The sequence below is a fragment of the Zea mays genome, chromosome 2 (genome assembly GCF_902167145.1).
Source record: "Zea mays cultivar B73 chromosome 2, Zm-B73-REFERENCE-NAM-5.0, whole genome shotgun sequence".
Lineage (NCBI taxonomy): Eukaryota > Viridiplantae > Streptophyta > Magnoliopsida > Poales > Poaceae > Zea > Zea mays.
In genome coordinates this window covers 237,556,974-237,566,938 of record NC_050097.1, presented here as the reverse complement: position 1 = coordinate 237,566,938, position 9,965 = coordinate 237,556,974, and the positions used below count along the sequence as shown (strand labels likewise).

General features: G+C 40.5%; 1 protein-coding gene and 1 long non-coding RNA gene across 2 annotated transcripts; both read left to right on the top strand.

Moving 5' to 3' along the window:
• Positions 1-1,597: 1,597 nt before the first annotated feature.
• LOC103648210 (uncharacterized) lies at positions 1,598-1,961 on the top strand. Its single transcript, XR_563327.2, has 3 exons — positions 1,598-1,630; positions 1,759-1,798; positions 1,869-1,961. It is a non-coding gene; the product is annotated as an uncharacterized lncRNA (long non-coding RNA).
• A 3,394-nt stretch (positions 1,962-5,355) lies between these two features.
• LOC103648209 (protein ODORANT1-like) lies at positions 5,356-6,896 on the top strand. Its single transcript, XM_020549226.1, has 3 exons — positions 5,356-5,448; positions 5,531-5,562; positions 6,365-6,896. The coding sequence occupies exons 1-3, from the start codon at positions 5,356-5,358 to the stop codon at positions 6,894-6,896; spliced, it is 657 nt and encodes a 218-aa protein (XP_020404815.1).
• The last annotated feature ends 3,069 nt before the right edge of the window (positions 6,897-9,965 follow it).

Below are 9,965 nucleotides of genomic sequence, written 5' to 3'. Positions count from 1 at the left end.
CTTGCTTTTGTTGATCGTTTGTTTTGGTCTGATTTCGGTGGGTCTATCGCAGAGAGGAAGAAGCAGAAGCTCTCTGAGATCCATTCCGACGTTGAGGAAGCTGAATCGCTGGTAAATAGATGTCGCGACGCGTTCTGTTTTGGGGATCCCCTTGGCTAACGAGACATATGACATTTGGGGAATGGGTAGAAAAGCAGAGATTAGGGATTTTTCGTTTCCGTCGGTGCAGTTTTGGTGTTCCAACGGAGTTGCGAGATGTTTATGTGCCTTAATCTTCAATTTGGGGGTTAGAGGAAAAGTAATTTTATGTTTTTGTTTTGTGTCTGCAGATTTGGAAGATGGACCTGGAGGCAAGGAGCCTATAGCCTAGCATTAAGGCTGGTTTGCTTGCAAAGCTGAGGGAGTATAAATCTGACCTCAACAACGTCAAGAGTGAGCTCAAGAGGATATCTGCGCCCAATGCCAGGCAGGCTACCCGGGAGGAGCTCCTGGAGTCTGGAATGGCTGATACTCTCGCAGTGAGCTAATGCTAGGACTTGACTGTGTCTACGAGACTGCTCCTAACAATAAACTGAAGAAAGCAAAAGAAATCATTCAACGTATTCGCCGAAGAGAACTCTACAAGGTAGTATGATGCTTTAATTGCTCATATACAAGTGTCATTTTGTCATGTCATTACACATGGTTAGGATACATAGGAGATTCTGTTTTTTAAGACATAGTTGTCCCATGTCCATGAATTCATTTGAATTAATTTACTCTTCGCAATCTTATACATTAAAATCGTGTGACATATTACATCACAACTTCATGAGAGCATGCTTGTTCTGTGTAGAAATGGTAGTCCTGGGAGGAAGAGCCATCGCCGCTATGTATGGCAGAACCACCCGCGAAAGCAACGACTCTGGTCTCGCGTAGCCAGAGCAGGAGCAGCTCGCTTGCGCGGCCGCGGCGCTGGCGGTCGGCCCCGCGTACGAGCGCCTGCAGGTAGGCCAGCTTCTGCCGCAATGCCCGAATCTCGGCGTCCACGCGCAGCAGCGTCGTCGCCTCCTCCTCCGTCAGCTCACCCAGCTTGGCCAGCACCCCCGTCACCCCCGCGTCCGCCATGGCTGTCGCCGGGACCGAAAGGCTGAAACTGTCACAGTGATGTAAAGTTTGGTTGGTGTTGGCGGCTCACGCAAAACCAGATCTTTCCAAGTTTTACTTTAGCGGAGTTTTTTTGGAACGAGAGCAAAGCAGCACAGTTTCAAGAATGTGGGGCAATTTGAATGTTCGTTCCTGCTGCACTGCTACTGCTTTTAGAATTGTAGTATGCCTCATCATTTATTTATTTCTAAAAAACTTGCATGAATTCTATCGTGACTTTTATTGAGAAAATAATGTATTCATGTATCTTCATGTTTCTGATAAAGGTATTTGTATATGCATCGGTGCTACATATGTGAATACAGGTTTTGTTTCAACTCTGAAGTCTCAAGTTGAATTCTAAACTCCAGTTTGTTTTCTACTGTGCTGTTGCAGGAACCCATTCGAACAAGGTCGCAATCATGATAAGCAGATAGAGCAAGCATATGATGATATTTTGAATTCGTCGAAGCATACTTTGGGCAGCATGATGGAGCTGCAGGAGGTTCAGTTATTTGCACACATTGTTTTTCTTTCACTCCTATGATTTTCCTCAATATGATCAAAATGTTTCTTTTGCAAATAATGATTGAAATGTTTCTCATTGTACTCAACCTCTTAAACTACCTATAGGCTTTGCTTGAGAGTAATCAGGCTACAAAGGATGCCAATGGTATTGCTGCTCTCTATATTGTTCTTGTTCTAATGTAAAAACTACAACACAACTCTTTACTTGATCCCAGAAATTCCTTCTGCCTCAAATGGAGACAATGACGAGTGGTCAGAAGTACAGAGATTGCAGACAAGGTAAATTTTGCAATAGAAATAACTAACCAACCATTAGTGCTTGAAAAAAACTGGACTGGTGACTGGGGCACGTAGTTTCATCAACATTTGGACCTCAACGGTCTAATCAGTATAACTTAGAAGTTGGCTAGCGCTTGAAAAACACTGCATGACACTAAGCATTTGTTTATTTTCAGCTGCTTACACCCCTATGATTTCAAGTAACTACTTGTGTACTTGTGATAATCATCTGAATATGAGTATTTGAAATGCTTATCACGTCTCGGCAATTGCATTTCTTTTATGCGTAACTGAAGTCTGCTCTAGCTTCCTAATAGAGTTCATTTTTTAATACAGAAACCACTCTGAGATAGCCACAATATAGTAAAAGTGGCACCTAAGGTACTAAAAGCACCCATGCAAATAAGAAAAAAATGAATCTTGTATTTTAGTTTTGTTAAATACCTCTATAGTTTGGCGATATGTTGTGTTACCATCCTGCTTGTAGCCTGTAGGTCATTATATGAGCCATCAAATTGTGATGACAGTTGCCACAAATCCAGTTTCATATGAAGGCATTAGCTGTGTAACAAGCTAACTGCTGCTCTCTGCCCAATAAGTTATTCAATTGGATTAGTAGGTTGCATCCAAGGTTATTCAATTGGATCAGTAGGTTGCATCCAAGGTATACTGCTGCTCTCTGCCCAATAAGTTATTCAATTCGATCAGTAGGTTGCCTGTTCCCTTCATTTTATTAAAAAATACATAATAATATAATAAGTACTTGTTTGTTCTAAAAATAATACTTCTGTAAATGAGGATATTAATTTTCCTTTTGGTAATAATGCAGGTTGATGATACTGAAGTCATCAGTTTTTTGCTGCAAACTGAAATAATTCCTCTATGCTTGCGAACCATGGAGATGGGTAGTGAGCTATCCAAAACTATATGTAGCTAGCCATGTATTCTCATTCAAATATCATAATTTATCTCTTCTGCTTAATACTGGCAAAGGTGTAATAGTTTTTTTAGTATTGATTTGTCACCTGAAGTTTATCTTGTGCACTACTACTTTGCCATCATCAGTTATCGCTAGAATATTCTTGTCCTGTAACATCTTCTCTCTGATAAGCCTAAATTTGTACAATTCATAAGCCTAAAAGGTGACTTATATAATATATAAAAGGACCCTCAAGAGTTGTTTGGCAATTCAGTTACTATCCTGGGTCCTGTTTTGGGGAGCTTCTGGTAGCTTTTGCTTCTCCAAAAGAAAAGCTAGAAGCTCCCCCAAACAAAGCAGCTTCTTCAAGCCGGTAAAAGCTTCAAAACCTGTAATTATACTAAAAACAGTGAAGCTCCCTCAGAGCAGCTTCCCAGCTCTCCAGGAGATGCTTTTGGAGAAGCTACAGTTTCCCCAAACAGGGCCCTGCTCTGTTGAACCCCCCTTCCTGATACATATTTGAATATGAGTTTATAGTGTGTGTGGGGGGTGTAAGTAGGGGGTAATGGGTTCTAAATTTTATACTATAAAAAGTAAGGATCGGATTAGAATTGAGCTCTATTTCTATTCATTTTTGAACTAAAATTAATTAAGGGCTCAAATGAATTATGAAGAAGCATTAGGATCATGATCCATTACCACCCCTACGTGTAAGATATTTTTTGGTGGTTGTGGTTGATTTTGAATTTTAAGGCCGCATATGTCTCATGGACCACACAAGCTCATATTCATCTACATTTGTAGCTGTCACTAACTTAGCCAAATATGCATATGTGGCGGCTAGCAACAGGTCCTTGGTTTCTTGGGTTATTTATTCTCTTTTTATCGTGTTTGAATGTTTTCGTGTTCATTTGCATAACATCTTAGGTCTACATCAGTATATGAATTGAGATCAAATGTGAATTGGACCACACAAACTCATATTCATCTACATTTGTAGTCGTCACTAACTTAGCCAAATATGCATATGTCCGTTTCTAATTTCATTGTCTTTTCTTCAGGAGTTTGGGGATCAAGGAGAGGACTCCATTATCTTGTCACCGCGACTGAAGGAGATTAGTACTCCTGGCCGCCCCGCTGCCCTCCGTTTCCTAGGTACACGCATAACAGCCATTGGTATGAATACATGTTTTATACGTGAATGGAGTTCCAGTTTAATTTAAAGATTCAAGTTCACTACAACAAGATTTTACAGTATTGAGCCCATTTGACTTTCCTTGAGAAATAGGCAGTGCTTTTTGGTCTGCGAGTTCCTGCACTTGGTTAATCAACTGTGTCGCCTGATCTTCTACTTGTTTGCGCGAGAAGGTCAAAGCCACTTTCGAAGCTATTAGTTCAAAACACACAACATCTAGCTAAATACATCACCTGTTTGAAGTCATTGATTGTATTCTTGATATCATCTTTATTCTTGAATGTCATTTGTGCCAGTTCATTTAACTCTTGTGCTGCAAACCAACCTGACATCGTCAATTCATTTAATCTCTCAATCTCAGTTTCCTTTCTTTTTGTTTCACATTGAAGCTCCCTAATTGTTGCTTCTCGATGTGCAGTGGCCTGATTAGCTACAAGAAGCTCTTGTTCCATGGACTCGATCTCTGGACCGCACTATCGTTGCCTCAGCCCCTAGGTCATGCTGCCCTCTGGCCTCCTCATCGTACAATTCACCAACATCTCCAATGTAAGTGCAGCAGGTTCAGTAATGAACTCAGAAGTGGCATCAGAATACTCCAAGAGTTTTTTGTTCTTTTTGCCTGGATATATACCGAGGGAAATGCATTCAAAACTCCTATAGATGACGAATCCCATCTCTCCCTCTTTTCCCGGACATGGATCCCCAGGTCCGTCTCCGTGCTTTACTCATTTGTTTTTTACCGAGGGAAATGCATTCAAAAGTCCTTGGGTTGGGTAATTCGATCATGTGCAAGTGGCAGCCACTTGGCAGCAACATTTTAAGAGAAGGAATAGTGTGGATCCTGCTCACTGCTTTGGCTTGTTTGATGATATAATCACCAATGGGTATTTCTGATCAGTACCCTCTTTTGCTGAATTTATATGTTGATTCTTCTGTTTAGTTTACTCAGTGCTTGTCGTGCAAGGGTTAACCTGAGTATTTAACAAAAATGCTTCTCTGCATACACATAAGGACATGGCTTTTGCACAGAACTTATATCCATGATTTTGGATTTAAAACCATGATTCTTGAGATTTCCTGGTATGCTCCGTGTTTTCTTATTTAGAATCAGGTCCCCAATGCTAAGATGTATATGATATATTGCAATATATCTTTACTATCTATTAAGGTTGTAAGGGTAGCCTGCCTTTTTTTGGTTCCGCCTCTCCCTGGCCGTAGGATCTTCTATCTCGGTTCTGCCGCTCCGACATCAATCGGAGGCACCACCGCAAACGCTGATGGAGGTGGGTTCCTAAGCTGCCTCTGATTGATGTCGCCGTTGACAGTTGCCATCTCAGTCCACACCAAGCCTGGTTCTAAGGTCGCCACCATCACAGGTCGTTCTGCCCTTTTCAGATTCTCGGTTGCTGCCGCTGTCTCTCTACTCAGACGCTAACCTTGAAGCATTTTGTATATTAATCCATTTCCTTTTTGTGCTATGGTAGAATAAGCTGTTTGCATCAGTTGCTTGGCATGGGTGAATCTACCTGTTTACGTTTTGAAGTGCTGAGGAAACCACAGAACATGTTGATGGAATGGAATACATTGCTAAGAGTAGCTAGCTGAGTCTACACGGAGTGTGGCACTGTAAAATGGTGCCACAAGTTAAGAACCAACTGAATTCATGCAATTAATAATAACAAAGTCACATGCACATGGTATTGCTGTCAAGAACCCCTGGTGTTCAATCGAAACAAAGTATAGTTTGGAGAAATAATTCCTGCAATACGTGGATCATCAGTTAAGCAAGTTTACCTAGAGTCCGAAAAGCGTTGCTTGTTGCATCTTACATATTATAACCGTATAATTGATGTCATTTTTACCTTGTTTTTTATCCTTATCCCTGGTTTAGCAGTAACCTCTTGGTTGTTTCATACTTTCAGCGCTCATTTGCAAATGCCAAGTTATCTCAAAAACAACAAATATAATGGTTATCTTTTCTTAGTTGTCGCACTTTGAATTGATAGTTAATGATACACTGATGTGGACTTCATACCTGCATGTGAGTTAAAGAGCGCATTAGAATTGAAGGGCCATAGTAATAGCACCTCTCAGGTCATTCTCAACGTCTTCAGTTGTAGCACAAACCCCAGTTCTAAACCATTTACCACGCAATTGCAAGAACAATATAAATTTGTGCATTTGTTTCAAATTCAGCTGGCTGAAACATGACTGAAAAGGGTTAGCTGCTCCTTTCCGCTCATGTGCTTCGTTCTCCAGAAACAAAATATTCCAACTACTTTATGCACTCAGCACTCCTATTGACTTAACCTACGCAGATGGTCCAAGATCGCTGCCAAGTTACCTGGGAGAACAGATAACGAGATCAAGAACCACTGGAACACGCACATCAAGAAGAAGCTCGTCAAGATGGGCATCGACCCAGCCACGCACCAGCCTCTAGCCAACTCGAAGGCGGCTGCTTCCTCGCAGTCCACTGTTACAGATGAATCTGCTAAAACCAGCAACACCAGAAAGGAGCTGAGCTTGAAGAATGATGGTAGCCGTAGGGAGGCTCCACTGTCCACTGATTCGTCGGAGCAGTCAAGCTGGCCAGAGTCAGGCTCATGCAGCAACGTCTGTGATCAAGGCCCTGAACTGCTGGAGAACTGGCTCTCGGAGACTGGCCTGTCGATGGATGAGCCATGGCTGGATTTTACGAGCAGAAACGACGAGCTTGGCAATGTCGAGGGGACGTTGCCGTGGGATGGAACAACCGACTGGCTGCTGGACTACCAAGATTTTGGCATGTGCAGCTCAAACTCAGTCGACAGTTCAGTGTTCCATGCCTCAAACGGATCGAACTTCTAAAACGTTGGAGAAGGATGACACTGAGGTATATTCATTCCATTTAAGGTTTAATTGTTGTTTGCCCTTAGAATAGGTTGACTTAATAGTTCATGAATTGTTGTATTTGGTGAATAGCTGATTGATAGATATCTTATTAATGCATTGTTTTTAACATGTGCAGTTCTGTGGCTTAGTTTTTCAATGAATCTCTTCCTTCTCTATGATCAGCCTACCACACAATCCCCATCCTCCACTTCAACAACTAATTTCTAAATGGATCCATCAACCAATTTCTAAATCGATGATATTTGATTGTTTGATTTTGGTGTAGACTCTCGATTTAAACAATTTCAAGTGTCTGTAGAATGTAGTTTGGATGCGAACTGAAGTAGTGATAGTTGCTACTGACCTTCATAATTTTTGCAAATGGTCTGGGATAGTTTGGTGATGCTGTTCATAATCATGTGCCTTCATATTGAGGAAGCATGCAACTCGATACGAAAGCATAGATGATGGGTAAGAGTGTTTGTGCTTATGCTCAAATGTTAGATATGCGTTTTTCAAATATCGACAGCCATATGGACACATATGTTAATGGATGCCAAAAAAATTTAAAGTACACATGTTAACTATAATTTTAGACAGCCGTGGTAGGACATTTATCATTTTAGATAGCTGCAAACGTAATTTAACTTTCAACTACCTATGTAGCAGACCCATCACATGTCTATGTTATCATTTTATTCAGATTGTTCATGATTTATAGTTAACATGTTGCCGTGGCTCAACATTCCATCTGGTCCAGTTATGGAAGGTCCATTTGATTCATGTGTGCTCCTGGATTATCATTTGCACCTGACAGTAATATGTGTCTGTACTACAATGATCATCTTCTGTTGCCAGTCTAGCGCATGTTATGCTTCTTGATGTTATGACTTCACATCAATCTATCCACCCATCTACTGTTAGTCATATGCCATTTTTACCACCGTGAATTTTACCGTTGCAAGTATGTCATAGCTTGTCTTTCTTGCTTCATAAGACATTGTTCTGCCTTTTGGCACTTATGGAAATTATTTTATCTAAATATTTGCCAGGATCATGATAAGCATTTGAAGACCCTTGCCCCAGTCTACGTGGGAACAAAATTCGTCAAGCTTGATGCTGAAGTCTGTATACTACCACTTGGCTATAAACTACATCCTTTTAATAATCATGGAGCCTAATTCCATATGTAACTAACTGCAGAATGCTCCATTCTTTGTGGCCAAACTAGCAATCAAGATACTGCCATGTGTAATATTGTTCAAGTAAGCGCACAAGTTTTATGTCGCTCCTGCCCATTTGGTAATGTTTCTTGCTGTTTGGTACATGCAATCTTCCTGCCTCACATTACTACCTGCTTCACCATACTATGACTGCTGCCATTTTTCAAGAAGGGTATTTTTGTTGACCGATTAGTTGGGATTCAAGATCTCAGAAGTAAAGATTATTTTCTGACAAGAGCATTGGAACATATTCTTATTTCAAGACGAAAGGTAACCATGGAAACCATACAACAACCCTTTACAATCTGGGACGACAAATGTGTTGACAGTCCAAAAAAAATTATAGGGATAATCGATGAGAAGAAGAAAGATGATGACGATGAAGAAAGCGAGGCTAAGAATAGGAGGGTTAGGTCCTCAACTGCTAAAGACTCTGACTCAGACTGAACCTAGGATGAGGATTGATGACTCATCGTTTTTGCACTTTGGATTTTGTTTGTTCTGTGTTGTGTTGTACTGTAATTGATTTGTGTAACCATGTATCGGTACCAGACACCACAACAAGAACATGTACAAGAGATTCTTTAGCATCTATTGTGTGTAAAAGCTAGGGTTTGTGGCTACCTTTTATTTCGTTTTCCCTCAGCTGTCATAGGATGGTACACCACAACAAGAACATGTATAAGTATGTCATAGCTTGTCTTTCTTACTTCTTAAGACATTGTTCTGCCTTTTGGCACTTATGGCATATGACTTTTTCACAAATGGATTACAAAACATTTTCTTATAACAGTATAACACATATTCGCACATAAATTATCTTAGTATTATATATGTTTCCGTTGCAACGCACGGGCACTCACCTAGTATATATATATATATATATATATAATAGAAGGTACATACTTCATTCATAAAGTTGCATATCTTGTCTACTGCTTTCTAGTATTACTAGTACAATGCGAGGAGGTGCGGTATGCCACTGCAGTTCACAATCATGGGTTGGATGAAACGTTGTATGTGACATAGTTTATCAGAGGATTGAAACAGGAAATTCAGAGTGGTGTGATTTCTCATTGACCAGCTGCAGTGGATCGTGAAGCTGTATTAGCACAAATCCAGCAGGCTGTGTTGGCGAAGCAGCGAATGTTAATCCAGAAATCAGGCAATGTTGATTTTGGTGGATTATGGCAGCTCAGCCAGTTTTATCAGTAAAGACCTTGTAAGCAAACTCGGTTTGCCTATGCAGCAATGCCCTACAGCTCAGGTCAAGATGGCAAATAGAGAGAAGATGGTGTGTGATAAGGTTGTGAAGGCAGTAGAAAGGTGGACATGTGGTTATAGTTACAGTCATGACATGAGAGTCCTTAGTTGGACGCCAATGATGCCATTTTAGGTTATGATTGATTGAAGCTACATAGTTCTATTTTGCGATAGAGATAGCAATACTTAGATAAAACCTACTTTGCATATTTTAGATTGATTATTTGCATAGGTTTTTGTTCTAGGGATTAATTTGTGATCTAATTTAGAGGTAGTTTTTAGAAGTCATAATTCATCCCATTTTGACACTGAACCAACACTGACGATGCATCTAAGCCAGCATCGTTACTTGACAAAATCGGACCCCTTATTTTTAGATAATGGAAATATAGTTCGACCTTGACCTCAAACGAGGTTATGGCCAATTATTACAACTAAAGGCAGCATAATGTATTGACCTATCACACGACCTCACCAAAGAACACCAACTACTAAATCCAAGCTACTACAAAGCTAAACACAACGAAGACCCCCATCCGAAATTGCGGGAAAAAACTGT